Source organism: Myxine glutinosa, chromosome 6, assembly GCF_964187855.1.
Source record: "Myxine glutinosa chromosome 6, kmMyxGlut1.1, whole genome shotgun sequence".
Lineage (NCBI taxonomy): Eukaryota > Metazoa > Chordata > Myxini > Myxiniformes > Myxinidae > Myxine > Myxine glutinosa.
Window position 1 is genome coordinate 179,312,254 of NC_136266.1, and position 21,184 is coordinate 179,333,437.

The window sequence follows — 21,184 nt, forward strand, 5'->3', positions numbered from 1 at the left end:
ATTTCCCCCCTTTCCCCACTCACGACCCCTCAATAGTCACTGTCCCTCACAATGTCTCTGGGCCCCTCCAGACCAGGGTGAAGGTCGACTTCTCCGCACACGGGCGGTTGAACGGACCCCTGGCTGACGTGCTCCAAACGTGCACGTCACGTACCGGGAACAGCTGCTGCAGCGCACACCTCCTTGCAAAGCAAAGCGGGCAAAGCAAAGCACGCGAGGCCCAAGGTGCGACCCGTACACGCCCTCGGAGGCATCGAGGCGAACAGTGCCGGACGCTTGGTTCCTTCCAGGAAGCCACGGCAACCTGACACGTAACAGGCAATCACCCCGCGCAGGTAACTCCTCTCGCCAGACGGGCTTTTCCAACTCAGCATTCCCAACGCTAATCAATATCGACACTGCTCTCGTCGGAGCTGGGCGAGGAAGAAGAAGATAGCCGCTTCTCCAGGACCTCGTGTCTTTTTTTCTTCTTCCGGTTCACCATCCCGTTTCCGGTCTCCTGTTATCAGGAGCGCCTCTAACCATTTAACCACAACAACCTTTAATAGAATAAACATTAATAAGCAATGACCTGAATAGTAATTCACCTAAATCCGGAATCCGTAACACAAGCAAGAAAGAACAAACAGAAAAAGGGAAGAGGATGGAGTAGAGGAAACACATTGACTTGCTAGGAAAAGGCTTAGGTTGGGTAGCGTTAATCGGGGTAAAAATGATTGCCAGTAGGGATTGGGGGTGGCATTGCGATGGTGGTCCACTGACTGTTTGAAGTCCTGGAGGAAAGTGTGCGATGGAACTCCCTCTGAAAAAGCAGTTCCACAAACAGGAGAAAAGAAGAGCAAAAGACAATGATAAGCCTGGATTTTGAGAGTTTAACCAGAGAGGGTTACTTGAGAAACACGTGCTTGCTGGAGGGGCTGGAGGTGGTCTGAACACTGAGAGAGCAGAGATAGATTGACTGGAAGAGGGGTGTTAAAAAAATTGAGAAGCTACAGACCAGTCTACGGCATGGGAGCAACAGGCCTTGTGCGTTGGCCTCATCGTGGGAGATGCCAATAATGTTTAGATCTCTAGATGCCACATACATAATCCATGAAAGGCTGATGCGATATTGGGGCACCAGCCCATAGAGGGGAGCAGTACTCCATTGAGTAATGGGCAAAAGCCTTCTAGGCTGTGAGTAATTCTGATTTTTCAATGAATGACCTGGAAAATGGAGGAATTCCCAGTCTTTGACTGGCTTTGGGGATCGGCTTGGTTAAATGATCAGTCTTGGAGAGGTTGTCACTGATAGTGAAGCCTAAGATGTTCAAGAATCAGCTATTGATGTTAAAAACGGCTTAATCCATTGACTTAAGAACATATTGTGTGTTATGATGTTGTAGTTGTGGTTAAACATGCCATAAATAAACTCTGTTTCCTCCCTCCTAGGTTTTGAAAAGACAATTTTGTACGTGGCCGATAATAATGAAATTCGAAGTTTGGACCCCCACCACCCAAATACAGTCTACGAGCAGGCATTCCAGGGAGATGCCACAGTACGTATCAACGCCATGGATGCCCACCAGAGGTTTGGTCGCCTTTACTGGACAAACTGGCACATGGGACGCATCTCCTGGCTCAGTGTGCAGCCACCGGGGGAGTCTCGCCAAAGCCGCAGCGTGTTTGACGCACCATCATCTGCGAGGGTGCAGGACCTGGATGTAAGTGGGGAAAATGGAAACACAAGGCAGGAAAACATTGTTAGGAATGATCCGTTATAGGTTATGTTGGAAAATTCAGACCACGAAGACAGGGTTCTGACTCGGAATTTCAGTAAACTTGTTGAGAAGAGCTTGGGTGGAATTGGTATCAAATTTGAGAGATGACCGGACACAGTAAAACAAAGTAGTCTTTCCTCCCAATGAACAGATATTGGACCTGCGCATGCCCCGTGGCATTGCCGTTGACTGGGTGGCCGGAAACTTGTATTGGACCGATGCTGGCCGAGATGTAGTTGAGGTGGCACGTCTCAATGGGCAGTACTGCAAAACCCTTATCTCTGGCATGATCGACGAACCACACGCCATTGCATTGGACCCATTACGAGGGTCAGTAGAAAGATGAAGGTTCTTGCTCACTTTCACTTCTCATTTGATGTGTTAAGATATATTGTTTTGCAAAAAGATCAACAAGCAAGGATCGTTGTTTTCATTGTGTTACGTTTATTTATTTGGTTGCGACGATGTGGGCGGCACTGCTTTATCATAGAAAGCATTTTTATGAGCATTTCAAGTTGTCCTGACCCGAAGATAATAAGCCACTCATAATGTGAGCACTCACACGACATTGTACACCAAATCAGGCAAAGCAGCCAGAATACCTCCTCACTGAAAATCATTAACTGGGTTTATATTGACATAAGTTTGGGCACTCTCGTGTGGGACTAGTTAGGGTTAAGAATAATAATAATAATAATAATCATACTAAAATTTGGCGTATGTATGTATGTATGTGTGTGTATGAATGTATGTATGTATGTTTGTGTATTATGTATGTATGTATGTCTGTATGTATGTATGTGTGTATGTATGAATGTATGTGTGTATGTATATATGTATGTGTGTGTGTATGTATGTATCAATGTATGTATGTATGTCTGTGTATTATGTATGTATGTATGTGTGTATGTATGAATGTATGTGTGTATGTATATATGTATGTATGTGTGTGTGTATGTATGTATTTATGTATGTATGTGTATGTGTGTTTTATGTATGTATGTGTGTGTGTGTATGTATGTGTGTATGTATGTATGTATGTATGTATGTATGTATGTGTGTGTATTATGTGTGTATGTATGTATGTATGTATGTGTGTTTATGAATGTATGTATGTATGTATGTATGTATGTATGTATGTATGTCCCCATCCTGCACTCTTGACCCCATCCCCTCCAGCTTTGTCAAGGCCTCCCTCCCTGCTCTCTCTCCACTTATCATTGCAACAATAAACTCCTCCCTGTCTACAGGCATCGTCCCACCTTCCCTCAAAATTGCTGCTGTTACCCCCATTCTGAAAAAACCTGGTGTAAACCCTGACACCCTAAACAACTTCAGACCCATCTCCAACCTACCCTTTCTGTCGAAAGTTTTGGAACGCGCTGTAGCCACTCAACTCAAACATCACCTCTCTGCCAATAACCTGTATGAAACATTCCAATCTGGATTCCGCTCCAACCACAGTACTGAAACTGCTCTCCTCAAAATCACCAACGACCTTCTCCTCTCCTCTGATGCTAGCAACCTCAACATTCTCGTCCTCCTCGACCTCAGCGCTGCCTTTGACACCATCAATCACACCATCCTCCTCACCCGACTTGAATCCACCTTTAACGTTACCGGCACTGCCCTCTCTTGGATTAAATCATACCTCTCTGACAGACGCCAGTTCATCTCCATCAATAACTGCAAATCCCCCACTGCTCCCCTCCCCCAAGGTGTCCCCCAAGGTTCAGTTCTTGGCCCCCTCCTCTTCATCCTTTACCTGTCCCCGCTCGGTCACTTAATCCGCCGTCATGGTCTCCAATTCCACTGCTTCGCCGATGACATCCAGCTTTTCATCTCCACCAAGTCCGTCTCCACCGACACCCACTCTATCCTGACAAACTGCATCACTGAAATAAAATCCTGGCTTCAAATCAACTTCCTCAAGCTTAACTGTGATAAATCTGAAATAATCATCATTGGCCCTAAAACGCTCACAAAATCCACCCATAACTTTGCCCTCAACATCGACGGTATCCCAGTATCCACCTCCCCTCACATCCGGAATCTTGGCGTCATCTTTGACCAAACCCTCTCCTTTGACAAATACACTAAACAGTTCACAAAGTCAGCCTTCTTTCACCTGAAAAACATTGCCCGTCTCCGCTCATCCCTCTCCTCCACGGCTGCAGAAACCCTCATCCACGCCTTCATCACCTCCCGTCTGGACTACTGCAATAGCCTCCTCTATGGTTCACCCTCAAAAATCACCAATAAACTCCAATACATTCAGAACTCCGCTGCCCGTCTACTCACCCATTCCCGGACCCGTGACCACATCACCCCCGTCCTTTACAAGCTTCACTGGCTCCCCATCCCCCAGAGAATCCAGTACAAAATCCTCCTCTTGACATACAAAGCCCTCCATAACCTGGCCCCATCCTACCTGGCTGACCTCCTCTCCAGACACACTCCCACCCGCAACCTCCGCTCTGCTGGTACCAACCTCCTGACCCCCTCCATCCGGACCAAATTCAGATCCTGGGGGGACAGGGCCTTCTCCATCGCTGCTCCCACCCTCTGGAACTCACTACCTCACACCATCAGAGACTCCTCCTCACTCACCACATTCAAAACATCACTAAAGACCCACCTGTTCAACACTGCATTCAACATTCAACCCACAGCATTTAACCCCTGACTATCTCTTCTCCTTCTCCCTCCTTTTGCTTTAAATATTTCCCTATTGATTCTTGTCTTTTTGCAATTGTTGTTTTCTTGGATTGTTATGCATTATGTTTTCCACTCTGTCAAAGCGCCTTTGGGCTTCTTGAAAAGCGCTATACAAAATAAATGAATTATTATTCTTATTATTATTATTATGTATGTGTGTATGTATGTATGTATGAATGTATGTATGCATGTATGTATGTGTGTTTGTATGTATGCGTGTACATATGTATGTGTGTATGTATGTGTGTATGTATGTATGCGTGTACAATGTACATATGTATGTATGTGTGTATGTATGTATGTATGCATGTGTGTGCATGTATGTGTATGTGTGTATGCATGTATGTGTGTATGTATGTATGTATGTGTGTACGTATGTATGTATGTGTATGTATGTGTGTGCATGTATGTGTATGTGTGTATGCATCCATGTTTGTGTGTATGTATGTATGTATGTATGTATTTGGATATGTCTGAACCTTAAAGAATCAAAAGAGCTTGGCCCATCTCCACCAAAGTTTGTATGCATGCTCAGTGTACCCAGGGTCAGGTCATGGACACAAAATAACCTGCGGCTCAAACCTCCCCACCAGTGACTCACCACATAAGATGCTTTGTTTACCTTTTTCCTGACTGCAAGTGGCAGATCTTTCATTCCTCTTTTCTCCCGCCTCTGGAACAAACTCCCCCACTCCCTTCAATCCCACTCCCCCCTCCAGGTCTTTAAAACAGCTGTTCACCACCATCTCTTATCTTCCCCCATCCAAAACCTTGATCTTTTCTACCCCTGCTAATTTCACCCCAAATCCTCTTTTTTGAAATACCAGCTTCTTTCCTGGAAGTCCTTGGTGTCCTTGTGTTTATACTTCTTCCACCGCCCCCCCCCCCCTTCCCACGCCGCCTCCCCCCAAGCCCTCTCCCTCCTACACATTCCCGATGTCCCTCACAAATGTTGTGTTAATGTTTATGTTGTGCTTCCCCTTCTCTCCCCATCTTGTCTACCGCTCCCCTTTTTATATACTTTGTTTGTTTGTCTGTTTGATTTGTTTGTGTGTTAAATGTTAGCTCTTTCACGAGCCTCGATAATTATGTATACAAAAAAAGAAAAAAAAGAAAAAGAGATTGAAACATGAAATAACCTCAAATGTTTGTCTTTGTGAAGGCCATATCATGTTTTTCTAATGATTAATGTCGTTTCATATTTTGAGGTCCTGGAGTACGATAATACTTAAGCTTGAAGTCATTGTGGATATTTCATGCTACAAATGTCTGCTACTCAAAATTTCCTCATAACATTATTCGTCCTCCTCACTCCATGTCCAGGCAGATGTACTGGTCAGACTGGGGAAACCATCCGAAAATTGAGCAGGCCTCGATGGACGGTTCACGCAGACACAGCTTTGTGCATGAAGATATACAGTGGCCTACAGGTTAGTTTTCATTGCACAAATCTCAGGTTTTATATTTTTACCATTTACCTTTGCATTTTTAATATTAAACATCTCCGCATGCGTGGAATAGCGTAAATGACTCGCCAACCCAGTTACTGATGTGTTACTCTTCATTTAATTGCTTTCTTTCATTTATTTGTCCTCACTGTCTTCTGATTGTGGTTTTTCTTATTCAAACATCATAGTCTGCATGATGCAGTGTGGGATGTGATGTAGACATGATGAGCATAACGGCCTTTTTTCCATCTCCTAATTTCCTTGTAATTTTTTTCATTTCTTCATCCGCCACACCATTCCTAACCCATCTCAGGCCTGGCCATCGATTACATCAATCGGCATCTCTACTGGGCTGATGCCAAACTCTCGGTGATTGAGAGCATTCGTCTTGACGGCACAGGTCGCGTTCTCATCATGCACAGGCATAAAGGTCAGTCCTGAGCAGGCAAGATGGTTTGACTCACTGTATCCACTGTGAAAATCAATCTGATTGTGACAGTGGTGTGACTTGTTTGAAATGTTTCAACAGCTCCCTGAGGAATATTCGTATATCTGCGCTTGTCTAATCACGTTGGCCTAACGCTAACAATTATCTAATAGCCTCACTTCGTGTAACCTAACACGGCTGGTAACTCCATGCAGGCCTCTACCAACCCTTCAGCATTGACATATTTGAAGACTATATCTACGGTATCGCATTCCTGAAGAACCGTGTGTTCCGCCTGCACAAGTTTGGAAACAGCACGCTGACCAACCTTACATCCGAGATCAGCCACGCCTCCGACGTGGTCGTGTTCCATCCGCTCAAGCAGCCCGACGGTATGTGGTGTCAGGACATGAAGCGAATAAATGACAGCTGGGGTCCAAACTTACAATTTTCCTAAGCATTCAGTCAAGTGAGGATGAGAAAATGACATGAATCTCAAAGGTTGTGGACTTCAAACGGGTGTAATTACGAAACTTGGTTAATAACCCACCACGGCAATAAGGCCAAAATGTTTCTTGGAAAATAGTGTTTTCATCTTTTTCACAGATGATCCCAATATGGCGAGCTAGAACAAAACAATATTGCATGGAACCAACAAACTGGGAGAACAAATGCTAAATTTGAAGTTGTATCCCTCCAGAATCTCTCTTGTTTCTTATTTTGTTGTGTTCTTCCTCTTCCTTTACTCCCTTATCCCCCTCAAAAGTGCTAAATCCTTGCGAGAGAAAGGGCTGCCTCTGGCTATGTCTGTTGAACCCAAACGGAGCAACATGCACCTGTCCCAACAGCCACTCCTTCCTCAACGGGACTTGTACAGAGAAAACGCAGCCCACAGCTTCCCCAGACGGTTTGCCCTGATATTCTCATCTTGTACTTCCACTTACAGCATATAATGTAATGATCGTTCCGTACCCAAGACACAAAGATAGCCGACATATTTGACCAACAATTTGCCGAACAGAAACTAGGAACTACTTCATTTACCGCCCTACTTATCAATTTGGTTCATGTTGACCTTTCCTTTTAATGATCAAAACTCATATTGGAATTTAAAACATTGACAAAAACATTTGGGGGTCCTGGTTGGCTGTGTTGCTTAATTTCCATATCCAATCAGAATCTAAGGAAATTTGACAAGACATGGCAGTGTCAACAGAAATTATTGTGAAATTCGCTAAAGATTTTTTTTTTTTCGGTATACAAAGTCGAGGCTCGTGTAAAAGCTAACACATTAAACGCAAAAACATAAACTGGCATAAAACATTTGATAAATGGACATATTGGATATATTTTAAAAATGGACATTTAATAAATGGACATATTGGCTGTAAAGAAAACAGGGACATCGGGAGATCTGTGGAGGGGGGAGGGCTGAGGATGGAGGTGGGGGGGATTGTGGGGGGTAGGGAGAGTGTTGGGGGGTGGGGGGGAGGAGATGTGTTTTTCTTATGTAAGGATGTAAAAGTGTAAAGAATTAACGATTTAATTATAGATGTACCAATACCCAGTTACTGAATGTCGAGTTAATTTCATTATTAATTGATTGATAAACCATGATGAGCAGGAGGTTCTAGATTAATTATTGGCAGTGAATATTTCTGAAATACTGTATTAACTCTTTATTCTAATTTTTGTTTAATTGTTGCTTTTCCTCTCTGTGAGCAGCATCAACACCTGGTTTGTGCACGCTACAGTGCCTCCATGGCGGAACCTGCTTCCTGAATGAGCGCGGACAGCAAAAGTGCAAATGCCAGCCACACTTCTCAGGCAGTCGCTGTGAAGTGGATCAGTGTCTCAGACACTGCCTCAATGGCGGCACCTGTAGCGCCTCACCTTCTGGTGATCACTCGAATGGCGCCCGCTTTGCTATGAACGTTAACACTCGTGCTGAACCGGAGGCCTTCTTTACGCTGACCCTTCCCATGCCTCTGGTTGCATGCAGGCGTGCCGACTTGCCGCTGTCCAAACTACTTCACGGGCCCACGCTGCGAGCAGAAGGTGTGCGAGCAGTACTGCCAGAACGGGGGCACGTGCAGTGTCAATTCCGGAAACCAACCCATCTGCACCTGCACACCGACACGTACTGGCGAGCGCTGTCAGAATGGTGAGAGAGGCTTGCTCCGCTTGTCTGTGAATCTCCTGAACTTTCTCTTTAAGTTTTTACTTTAAGAACTTTTTTTACTTTTCTTTCTTAAGAAATCGGTTCTGTAATCAGAGGTGACATTGTTTTGTCTAACATCTTATGGTGGTCTGAGGGCTGAAGGTTTCACTTCGTTTTTTGTTGTCGTTGGTCATTCAATAACTTTCATTCCGTTCAATCCCATGGGGTAACTGGATTTTGTTAAATTTCATGCACTGGAGCACATGACGTCAAATCATTACTGAACTGAATCTGGATTAAGTTAGAAATCGATGACGGAATGAACAAATGTTGCATTTGGAGCTTAAGGCTTAACTGCCCCTCACGCTCTGCCCGTGTACTTTGCCGTATGTTTGATGTTTTCTTCCAGAGCTGTGCGACATGCCATGCCAGAACGGAGGCACATGTGTGACAGACGTCTATGGCCTCTCCCGCTGTTTGTGTCGGACCCAATTTAACGGCCCACGGTGTCAGATCGACCAATGCACGCATTGCCAAGGGCAGTGCATTGCTGATCCAGCTACGAGAACTGTGCACTGCAAGTGAGAGAGGGAGAAGTGGGTGGGTGGGGATAAAGGATATGAAAGATGGAAAAAGATGGATGGAAGGAGAAATGTCGATTGGCCATTACCAGAAACTACCACCAAATAGGGGCAATGTTTGACTTTAACATGAAATTGTGCAAGCGTTAATCAACAAGCGATTTTGGGTGACCATATTTGGATCTATACTAACTTTGTCTGAAGGATTTTGGTGCTAAATATAGAAATGCAGATTCACCAAAGGCCTGTGAAATAGAAAAGGATAGAAAAATAATATAATTCAGAGAAGTAATTTCAACTGACTGACTAGTTATGAGCTTGGAGGCTTTCCACCATGTTCGTAAATAAGGGATATAAGAGAGACAGAGATGTGAACATCTCTGTAGAGACAGACACTTACAAGTGAATTGAGATGCCATGATTTTGAGGGCCATAAGATAAATAGACTTTGTTGATGTCTGTGTGCAGTTGTACAGACCCTGGATGCAAACAGTGTCAAGAGTATTGCTACAACGGAGGCCTTTGCCATTGGCACAACATGCAGGGAAAGCCAACTTGCCAGTAAGTCATAAAGGGGTACATCAACATGGTACACAAATACATGCACTACAAGTCTACATCCTCCCTTAGACATATGGTGTATACACAGCAGAGTGTCAGGGGGTGGTGGGTGGGATGCAGGATTGGGTGAAATTATGGGCTCAGGTTGTGTGTTCCTTTAATAAATACAACTATGATGGATAAAGAATGTCTAATGATGTACGAGAGGCTTCTGAGTTCAATGGAGGGAGCCAGAAATTGGCCTCTCTATCGTAGTCTGCACTAAGACAGGGTACTTGAGCATTGTACTTGGAGACCCAGTTGGGCACCAGCTCCGATAGTCGGCACACATGCTTGCAGGGATAGTATAGGAGAGACTACCAAGGAAGCATGCCCAATGACTGCAGCACCCAGCGGAGGTGTCAGGCAGGACTGTGCATCCCGCAGTGTACCCCGTGTATGCAGTGACCTCGAACAAGGGTACACATGCAGTGTAGTGGTGCTTGACTTGCCTCGTGGTGCTGAATGCAGCCTGTTCAAGAACTGGATAACAGGATTTCTCCCAACCGGAGTGATCCACACAGCTACACCGCCAGTTCGCATCAGAAAAATCTCTAACCTGTCTGTTCTCTGGACCTCGCCATCCAACTCCAAAACATTTTGTCTTCCCTCCATTGTCTTTCCTCCAGCAGCTCCAATGTCGAGAAACGTATGTCTCCAAAGCAAATGCAGACTATCCATCCTATTGTTGTCTGTGTGGCCAATCAGAATAATCCAGGGGCAAATTTGGTACTGTGGGGTCCGCTCTTTTCATTTTGGTGCTTTTGTATGATGATGCCACTCTTGAATACCTTCGACATGACTCTTCCTTTTTCTTGGATGCTTTCTCATTGCCCCATTCTTGGATCACAGCACTTCCATTTGCTCCATGGGCATCTCTTACATCATGATTTGATTTGTTTTCATATCCTTGCTCTGACATCTGATATGTCACTTGTTTATCTTTCTTTTTTGTTGTCCCACCATGCTCTTATAAATCATTGCCACCTGTTCAATAATGAGACTTTGATTATTTTTTTGTTGACTTCCTCATAAAGTGAGACCAGTTAATGCCGAGTAACATCTTTGGTAATACAATCCAAGGAGATTTAAACAGAGAGGCCATTTGGTCTGTCATGCCTGTGCCATTTCAGCATCCTAGCATCCCACCTCCTCCATGAGGCGTTGATTATACAGGTAATCCCAAGCAGGAATTTGAGCCAAGGTACAGGTACATAATGGTGGACTATTTTGAAAGATACCGTGAAACTGTCAACGTTCACAACCTAAATACAGATACCGCAGATGGTTTTACCTCGTAATGTAAAGAACAGCACTCTCTAATCTGCAGCTTCATCCTGCCTGCACTGCACCAGAATGGCAGTTACGAGGTTTATTGTGACGTCGGGATCATATGGAGAGTAGGTTGCTCAATTGTGAGCACAAAACCAACTGAGTTATTGTACCGTAACCACCTCCTCCCCTCACTCCCACCCTGAACCTTCATCTCCTTTGTTATTGCATCCTGCTCACATTGCAGCGTCTGCTCTCACACATGTTGCTCTTTATCTTCGGCTTATGAAAGACTTGATGGTGTTTCCTGATTTCCTCCAGTAGTTCATCCAGAATGTTCTCCTGACTTTGTGGACTCTCAAAAGCAGCCATTGGCCATCTCAGGACCATAACACCCCTTACTCTTTATCTTCAGGAGTGAAAGAACCAACTGGATTGTATATTTCTGTTTCTGGTCTTGATGTGCACATTTCCTGAAGTTTAAATGTGAAATTCCTGTGATGGATTTCTTTTTTCGTATCGACAATTAACGTCTCCGTCAGCTGACCAGGGGGGGCACATACAGCCACGGTATTAGGCCTCTCGCAAGTCTTACATTTTGGTCCCTTTTACATTCTTTTCTTTTGATTCATGCAAAGTTTGTCGTCAAGTTGTTGATTTTCTGGATTGGATGTGGAGTGTCTCTATGTAAGTAATGTTGTTGCCATGGATACCTCCCTCATGTCTTTTGTTCGTTACATGTGAGACATGTTGCATTCTCTGGCCTAGGATTTGGGGCATGTTTTCCCAGCCACCCGTTCGCCCACCAGCTTTGGGCTGGGGCACCGGGGTATGCCGCATGTTCCCAGACATTAGCGACGGCTCTGCATGGATGGTGGCCCTTGGCTACTTGAATATTTCAGAATGCATGGGAGGCCTCGGGCTATTTCCTTAAAAGCAGTATGCTAGCTGTCGCCTGCAGTCTTTGCTTCTCACTTCTCCTCCATCGAATGGCTCTCACCCCAAGTTGGCTAACGCAAGTAAAGACTGCGCTGAGAGCTATAGAGCCGGCCTGTCTGCTTACCTTCAATGTCATCTCACTTTGGCCTCACTTTTTCCTTTGCTTGCTGCCTTCTCTCGCCTTTCTTTCAAACACCCCCTTCCCCGCCCACACCTTTTACCACTTCCACAATTCTACCCCCTTCTCCTCTTCCTTCTCCTCCCATCTCAGGTGTACAGCAGAATTTACTGGCCTACGATGCGACCAAACCCTCAACCCCTGTGATTATTTCTGCCAGAACCTCGGCGTTTGCCTGTTAAATGCACATAGGGAACCGGCGTGCAAGTACGTGGGCCATCTGGCTATTCCCAGCACCCATGGACTGCAGCCCTTCCAGCTATCTCCCTCTTAAACCCCTACATTTAGCCGCAAGACCCTTTCCTGCTGCTTGCCTCTTGTGCTTACCTCACTCAAGATCTGTAGTCATATACGCATGTGCTGCTGTGCACGTTGCATGTTCCAACACCAGATAACAGCCTCCTCGATTCAAACATTGGGGAATTCGCCTTCTTTTAGCCTCACAGAGGCTTCCATGATGCAAAATGAAAAGGCAAGAAAATTAAACATGTTGGAGCAATGTACAACATCCCTTAAATCTGCATAAAACATGGGAAGTAATTAAAGTAATATTTATCAACTAATATTCCATCGAGTCCATCTTTAAATATCTCCTTTTGCCTTCCTAGTTTGAGGATGCAATATAATCCATAACCTTAAAATCCATGCAGTGAATATTACCAGGCATTTGGTATTCAAACAACATGGCAGTACCATGGTGTCTGGCTCACAATGCCGTGGGTACACCTCTTTCCTGCCAAGCTTCCTGTGTATACCTTTGTTGTGAACTTGCTGATCCCACCTCCACCATTGATCCCTCCCCTCACCCACCTAAACCTCACTGGCCTTGTTCATCTGTTTGTACCTGTGTGCTAAAGATGACCATCGTCTATTCATCCGCTTGGCTTCGTGTGTCTTGAAGCCTTTATAAGTCGGAGATACTTGATCCTTGATATCATCACATCCGATACTGTCTTCCATCCCATGAAGTCCTTTTTCCTTTTCCTGCTCTCAGGTGCCTCCAGGAATGGGAAGGAAGTCAGTGTGAACGGATATCCACAAAGGGCAAAGACCCGCAGGAAGGGTCAAGTAAGTAATTTTTAGTCATCTCGGTAACTTGTTAACTGATAGCTCGGTCAATGCTTCAGATAACTGCATCGCCTTATGGAGACAAAGCTCATTTTTGCATCTACAGAGTGCGTTGTAGCTGCTGAAGCGACCACCATTTTTATACCCATATGTGCTGAGAATCGGATGGTTTTGACTCAGATAGGCGATGCCACACAAGAGAGAAAGGATATACAAAGGGGAAGAGGTTTGATGATGTGTTCAACTTTTGAAAAGGAATTATGAATACTTAAGACATAAAAATGAACTTCTTCTTCACCTTTCTTTCCGAAGCTGTTTGACTGGAGCTTTTAAAATACGTAGATATAACCTGCCAAGTGAAGTTGTGTTTCCTTACATCTTTACCAATTTTGGAATGCATAATTCACCTTGTGCCTTTCCATATTTCCGTTCCTTGAAGATATTGTTGCAGCCGCCAGACCGCTCCGGTTTCCTGGTTCGAATCCGCTAGTCATGTTATAAAAAGACTGTTACAGTCACCCGTTCGAAAGACCCCCTGCCGGATCCCCGCGTCTAAAGACACGTTACCGTGCAGATTGGGGTCCCTAAATTAGGCGAGCGTCATGCTGATAGGCGATCATGTGACAGATGTAAATATTCGGCCGAGCAACTGAGTCACATGATGTGAGCTTCTGGCGGTACGGAGACTATAACCAATTTACCTTTAATAGACTGTAATCTACCACCAGATGAAACCACCAGAACAAACAGGATCCACCCAGAGCCCAAATCAGATTTGTAAATTGTATTTGCGTAACAAGAACAAAAGGGTCAGGAATATACAATAAATAAAACAATACAAATGCGTATGTAATAAGGGAACAGCCTTACCCTTTACCCAATACGTTCCTTCGCAAAACCAAGCGATCAGTGGATTCCTTAATTATCCTAATGTTGGGGTCCAATCAATCACATGACAAGAGATATACATAGGGAATTGACAGGACAATAAAGGGAGTTGGTCGGGCAAACCAGAGGTAGAGATGTGCGGGCAGGGAAATCATTCCAGGCCAGAGAGGGAAGTGAAACTCAAGCTGTCCAATGGGAAAGCAAAACGCAGCCTTCTCTCACCAATGGACAGACTTCTCTCCCAGATCTCTCATGACTCGTTCTTTTATTATTTTTCACTCATGCGTCCTTCCACCCTCTTCGCCATTGGTGGCGATCCGACTGATGGCCAGGGTGACTTCGCCGTACGGTAATGTCACACGCCACGATGGTTTCTCCTTGTGTTCCAATGCATCTTCACGATTTTTTGGTTTTTCGCACTAATCTCCCACTGCTGCAAGGCTTGGTGTCAGGGTGGCCATTCATCTGGTTTTATAGAGGACAGTCCGGTTTTCTGCTGCTCTGTCCTCTGTCCTCTATTGATACGAAACCTGACACCTCTATGCCCTCTATTTTCCTCTTGAGCCACCAAACCTTTCGACCCACAATTTACCTTTTGATTGATGGTCTTGATTGGTTCATAGATTATGGCCGGATGTCCTTCCTGCCGCCAACCCTGTTAGTCGCCTCTTGCGACACACAGAGAATTACCAGTGAACTGGTACTCAATTTGCCGACCTCGGAAGGATGATAGGCTAAGTCAACCCCCCTGGTGTTAATTCATCGATCGACCGGGATTCGAGCCCAGAATCCTAGGATCCAAAGCCGGCAACCTAACCGCTAAGCCAACACCAGGCCAAGCCAATGTATACAAATAAATAAATAAATCACTGTACATTAAATGTCCTCTATTCCAAAGGTCCCTCGATGACCATCCTACTTGGTGTGCGCCTTCAAAAGAACATAAAGGACAGATAATACGGGAAAATAACATAAACATAGCCAAAGGTTTGGTGGCGGTAGAACAACAGGGTGGCAGGAAAAACGAACATCTATCTCCACATTATAATGACGCATATATAACATCACAATTAAAATATGTTATGCCTATTCTCAACAAATACAAAAAAAATAACTAATGCTATACGAAACTGTTTTACCCCATGAGGGACATTTCCACAACAATACAGTCCGATGTCAGCCAACTGAGTATGGGTTAGCAGAATTGGGAGCCAGGGCTACCCACGTCAGAAAATTATTTATTAAACATTGCACAAGTCAGGACCCAAATGTACGAAAAAAAAAAGAAAAAGGAAAACCATTTTCTAACCAAAAGGTAGCCCAAAACAGATGCACGAATAAGGTTTTTAACAAAGCAAGTCACAAACACGAAAGAACCACAAATTAAATATACAACCATTATAACCCACAGGCTGGAAGGGAAGGCTCTAAAACAAAAATCGACATTCAAAGGAGAAAAGGGATGAAATATATCACCGGCAAACGAGTCTGAATCAACTTAGGGGAGCAAAACCCCCTCATGTTTGTCCTGCACCAACCAGGGGCAGAAAGAAGCTAAGTATGTCCTCAGGAGTTCATGACTCCCACATAGCAATAAGTCTGGCTGGTCCTAATAAGGCAACATCAGCCCACACACACAAGTTATGGCATGGACCTCCGGACCCCAACACCAGGCATCTGCTACTCTGGCACCAGCTTTGAATCGGCTCCGACTCCACTTAAAATGTCTCTCTGTGATGACGACCAGCACAAACTTTGATGACATCAACAACAAATATCACCATAAAAAGCGACTTTAACTCCCTATCCGAGCACTCGTTTTATGCTCCAAACATGTAGCGGTATCTGTCCGTTCATCCAATGATGATCTGCCGTGATAGTTTGAAATAGGCCCAAAGGCCGCAAGGTCCCGCCATCAAAAAGTTCTCGCGAATTCCAGAGAGTGGGATGAGGTCGAAAGGCCAAGTGTGAACGGAAGCACAAAACGCACCCCAATTGGCCGAGCTGGTGTGACTGGATGGACACTCCCCACATTCACAGCTAGCCCCACCTTCCAGAAACTTAACCTCTTTAAGGTGCCCATAACGCAGCCACTTGCACAAATTACATGATAAATGTGGGATAGCTCATACATGCTGCAATGATTGAAGCATACATGTTAGTCTTGCTCCATAAATGCTGTATAAATACAAGTCCTATAACCGCCATCCCTCACGCAGCAATATATTTTTGTTCCAAACATCCCTTGGCCCGGCCCTGCTCCCGTGGCCTCGCATGTGGAAATATAGCATCAGTCATCTGTCTAGATCCCCCTCTGTTTTCCTTCCCAATTCCGAGTCTGTGTCAGATGTTCAACGATCATCTAAATTATGGTGTTCCGATTTCACAGATTCATATGAGATCAGAGGCGAAGATAATTAGTAAGAAAACAGGGCAAAGGAAAAGTTGGTTTATAGTTTGGATCTCCATTGGGCATTGCCGGGAACCACTACCACAGGGAAATATCTACTGCAATCTTGTTTGGGACGAGGAAAAGCAGATTTTCTGGGAGGATTGGCGGTCGTGTTCAAGGCACGTTTTGAACGTAAATTTAGGGAAAGGAAATCTGTGACTAAAGGTGACGACACATTACGCGAGACGATGGGCAAATCCGATGGGCAGTCCAATTTCAATCTGCAGGTTATATCCACACTAAGCTTTACAATTTATTTTAGGAATATCCGAATTACAAATAAGCAAACAGTCCAAAATGAGTGTTTACAAATAATTGTTTGAAATTTACAATCCGTGTTGTTTGATCCTGTGTTCACCACAGAAACCCTCTCGGTTGTTCTTCCTCTTGTGCTGTTGCTGATGTTGGTGCTCTGTGGCATTGGAATTTTCTGCTATCATCGCTGGGTCAAAGGGTAAGACATGTTCGGGATGGGATAGAGGAGGACGAGGGAACCCATAAAACAGGAAAACACATTCTTCATGGGAAGTGTTTGTTGCTATGCTCCTTGGAGTATTTCATTGATGCATTTGCTGTATTGGGAGCAGGGCCAAAGCATTCCAGCACCAGAGGATGACCAACGGAGCAATGAACGTGGAGATCGGTAACCCGACGTACAACATGTATGATGGTGAAGGGGAGGATGATGGAGGTGATCTGCTCGACTCCGACTTCACCCTCGATCCCAACAAGGTGGGTTGTTAGGAAACCAGGAAGTACACAACATTATCATGATGACATTCATTATCACGATGATCACAATTTGTCGTAATTGGAATTCATTGCTGACTCCTGTGGTTAAACAATTCAGTGATGTGCATCAAACTGGGATTCTCATAAATGGCCTACTTTTATGACTTAGCATATTGGCAAATAGAATTCAGGGCAAGAACTGTACAACAACAACAAAAACAACAACAACAGTCATTTTAAGGCCAACTTCCCTGCTAGAGCGGGGGTTAGCCTTGCGGACCCCATGACAATCTTCTCCATTTTGCCTATTGTATTGGAGAACTGTATTGGAGGAAAATATCTCTTATGTGATACTTTTCCATAACCACCTGCAGTGGCCTGAAAAAGTATTCACCCCCTACCAATCATCATCATCTGGTCGATCTCCAATAATGCTCCTACCAACAATGCCACATTTAGATGAATTACGAATTATGTAGAAATAATTTTTCAAATGAACTTTTTTATTCTTAACTGTCGAGATCAAACTCAACACTGTTATAGGTGAAGGAGGTTATATGCCAGGAATACCTGCAAAAAACATGTACAAATCAAAATTCACTGTTTGTAAAAGTATTCAGCCCCTTAGGTCGGCACTTGGTGGAAACACCTTTTGCAACAATGACTGCGACGATTCTTTTTGTGTAGATATCTACGAGCTTTGCAGAGTGAGATGGTGAATTCTTTTCCCATTCTTCATGTGAAAATTGCTCTATTTCTGCTAAATTTGATGGGGATCATCGATGGATTGCAATCTTCAAGTCTCGCCATAAATGGTCAATTTGTATCAAGTCAGGACTCTGACTGAGCCACTCAAGAACATTTATTTTCTTCGTATTCAGACACTCCAGTGTGGCTTTAGCTTTGTGCTTCGGATCATTGTCCTGCGGAAATGTGAACATACCCAGTTTCAGATTCATGGCTGACTCAAGCAGGTTTTCATCAAGGATTCTCCTGTACTTTACACCGTCCATTGTCCCTTCTATCCTGACAAGCTTGGCTGTCCCTGCTGATGAAAAGCAGCCCCATAACATGATGCTGCCACCACCATGCTTGGCAGTCGGGATGGTATTGACTGGGTGATGTGCAGTGTTAGGCTCAAGACGTAACAAAATGAATTTAGACTAAAACGTTGTCTCGTCTGGCCCAGTGATGTATTTAGTATTTTCAGTTGCAGGTCTAAATGAAATATTGCATGTCTACTACTACAGGCCTACTACTACTACGGGCCAACATTTTGGTAGTTTTTAAGCATAATCTAATTTTTGAAAAATCAAGTGATTTGTCTGAAGAAGATATTAAACAATTATTAGACGATAGTCGTAGTGTGTAAGATGACGGTCATCAGTACTGTGTGTCAGTACTGTGTGCAAGGCATTCACCACAGAAATGCTAGCTGGTGATGATGATCAATTTTATTCGTCCGATCATATCTTTCGACCAGGTGGGACCACATCGTTAACCGAACGACCATAGGCAACTTTCATGCACAGAACCTCAAGCTTTGAACTGTAGCAGAAACAAGTTGCAACAAGCAGAAATGTACATCTATCTTACCTGATGACAGTTGGATTTTTGATGGAAAAAACATCAAATGATTCAGAATTTCAATTCATGCAGGAAGAACGCACCATGCGAAACATGCTCCATTGGATTTTTTTGTTTGTTAATAAACTTGAAGATTTCTCTAACTAGATCCTCAGTGCAATTTATGTCGTTCCAGGAGGGAGGTTTTACACGGAGATTTTATGGCGCTCATAAATCTGTTGCACAGCACGGGGTTCTCATGCCGTTTTCATTGGACAGATAGCTAGCAAAATCGCTTTTGATAATCCCTTTCGGCCATGTAGGTAGTTGGTGCAATTTCCTACTCTTCAGTCCATGGATAAACGAAGCACTTTTGCCGACATGCCAATTATAACACGCGACCCCCATTTTGTTCATTTCCTCCCTCGTCCACCTCGACTAACAAATATCACCTAATAATCATAATAGTATTATTTATGTAGAGCCTTTCGCCAATGGATACAAGGCACTGATAATATAACTTGCTATAATATAATACGACGAAGGGATGAGGGAAGGGCAGATGTACCTATTGTTGATAATTTAAACAGGTTAGCCAGCCCATGCACCTGAACATGCTGCCGAGATCCGAACTTTTTCAAATAATGCACCATTTCTTCCAGAAAATTGTTGAAATTAAAAAATATTTTGGTATCCACGTTTGTATTTCTTTGGTTTGCAGTGGAACAAATCAAAAAAAGCTTTAAAAGATCACTAAATGTTAGCTTATTCCACACAGAAATCCTAAAATGGCCCAGACAATATTATTGGCACCTTTTAGAAGTTGTTAGAAATAATTAGATTTCAAGCAGGTGATTCTCCTTTACTTTGGATTTGAACTCACCTGTGGTGAGTTACAGGTGTCTGCAATACAAAAATCACTCATTCAACCAGTTTGAATAGAGAAAAGGAGTCATTCTGCTGTTTTGTGTCACTGTGTGTACTGCAATGAGCATGGATAAAAGAAAGAAAACCAGAGAATTGTCCGAGGAGGTCCGACACAAGATTGTACCAAGCATGGACAATCTCAAGGCTACAAGTCCATCTCCAGAGACCTTAATGTTCCTGTGTCCTTGACGCAATGTTATCAGGAAGTTTAAGGCCCATGTCACAGTAGCCAACCTCCCTGGACGTGGCCGCGAGAGAAAGCTTGATGGAAGATTGCAGCGAAGGATTATTCGAATGGTGGAGAAAACACTTCGATTGCCTGCCAAACAGATTCAAGCTGACCTTCAGACACAAGGTACAACAGTTTCAACTCACACCATCCGTTGCCAACTCAATGAAAGGGGTTTTTTTGGAGGACCCCACTGCTGAGAGAAAGGCATAACAAAGCCTGAATGAAGTTTTTCCAAAACACACATGAACAAGCCAAAATCCTTCTGGGAGAATATCCTGTGGACACATGAGACCAAATGAGAGCTTATTGGTAAAGCGCATCATCTCTATGTTTAAAGAAAACAAAATGAAGCCTTCAAAGAAAAGAACACCTTCCTTACAGTCAAATATGGAGGAGGTTCAGTGATGTTTTGGGGTTGCTGTGTTGCCTCTCGCACTGGGTGCTTTCAATGTGTGCATGGCATCATGAAATCAGGAGATTGCCAAGGCATATTGGAGCGCAATGTTCAACCCAGTGTCAGAAAGCTGGATCTCCGTCGAAGGTCATGGGTCTTGCAGCAGGAGAATGACCCCAAATACACTTCAAAAAGCACCCAGGAATGGTTCAAGACAAAACACTGGACTGTTCTGAAGTGGCCAGCAATGAGTTCAGATCTAAATCCCATTGAATACCTGTAGGTAGATCTGAAAACAGCAGTTGGGCGAAGGCACCCTTCATATCTGGGAGAACTGGGGCAATTTGCACAAGAAGAGTGGGCCAAACTGCCAGTAGAGAGGTGTAGGAAGCTCATTCATGGCTACAGGAAGCGCTTTACTGCAATTTTTTTGTCCAAAGGCTGTGCTACCAAATATTAATTCTGGTGTGTCAATAATTTTGTCAATGCCATTTCTTTTTATTTTCTGATTTAAAAGGATATATTAAGTTCTGGATCAAAAACAAAGGTTCTGTAATATTAACAGTGAAATAATGAATTTTGGAGACCAAATACTTTCGTCAATTTCAACTTATGTTTCGAGAAAATTGTGAGTTATTTGAAAAAAGTGCAAAGGTGCCAATACTTTTGGCCACGACTGTAACATTTTAACCCTAATCAGGGATAATCAAATACAGCACTCTAAACCTAGCAGGCAGGTGGACATTCTCGCCTTAGGGAGTGTTGTTTAATAAATGAAGGATAGGCGGGATGGGAAAATGAAAATGGAAGAGATCCTCGGGACAGCGCGATTGAAATCTCG

The 21,184-nt window shown here is 43.9% G+C and overlaps 1 protein-coding gene across 6 annotated transcripts in view; it reads left to right on the forward strand.

Annotated features, from left to right (window-relative positions):
* The window catches only part of LRP1 (LDL receptor related protein 1), a 524,929-nt gene that overhangs the window by 485,769 nt on the left and 17,976 nt on the right, over nucleotides 1–21,184 (forward strand). For 5 of the 6 annotated variants that reach the window (XM_078780908.1, XM_078780909.1, XM_078780910.1 and 2 more), the window contains exons 76-88: nucleotides 1,432–1,703; nucleotides 1,912–2,090; nucleotides 5,802–5,908; nucleotides 6,240–6,356; nucleotides 6,569–6,745; nucleotides 7,120–7,260; nucleotides 8,079–8,252; nucleotides 8,356–8,517; nucleotides 8,924–9,095; nucleotides 9,564–9,656; nucleotides 13,079–13,152; nucleotides 16,856–16,946; nucleotides 17,080–17,224. In XM_078780908.1, the coding sequence (XP_078637034.1) occupies nucleotides 1,432–1,703; nucleotides 1,912–2,090; nucleotides 5,802–5,908; nucleotides 6,240–6,356; nucleotides 6,569–6,745; nucleotides 7,120–7,260; nucleotides 8,079–8,252; nucleotides 8,356–8,517; nucleotides 8,924–9,095; nucleotides 9,564–9,656; nucleotides 13,079–13,152; nucleotides 16,856–16,946; nucleotides 17,080–17,224 (1,904 nt within the window). Of the gene's footprint in view, nucleotides 1–1,431; nucleotides 1,704–1,911; nucleotides 2,091–5,801; nucleotides 5,909–6,239; nucleotides 6,357–6,568; nucleotides 6,746–7,119; nucleotides 7,261–8,078; nucleotides 8,253–8,355; nucleotides 8,518–8,923; nucleotides 9,096–9,563; nucleotides 9,657–12,177; nucleotides 12,292–13,078; nucleotides 13,153–16,855; nucleotides 16,947–17,079; nucleotides 17,225–21,184 lie in introns of all 6 variants that reach the window. The other variant, XM_078780913.1, reaches the window with a different exon arrangement.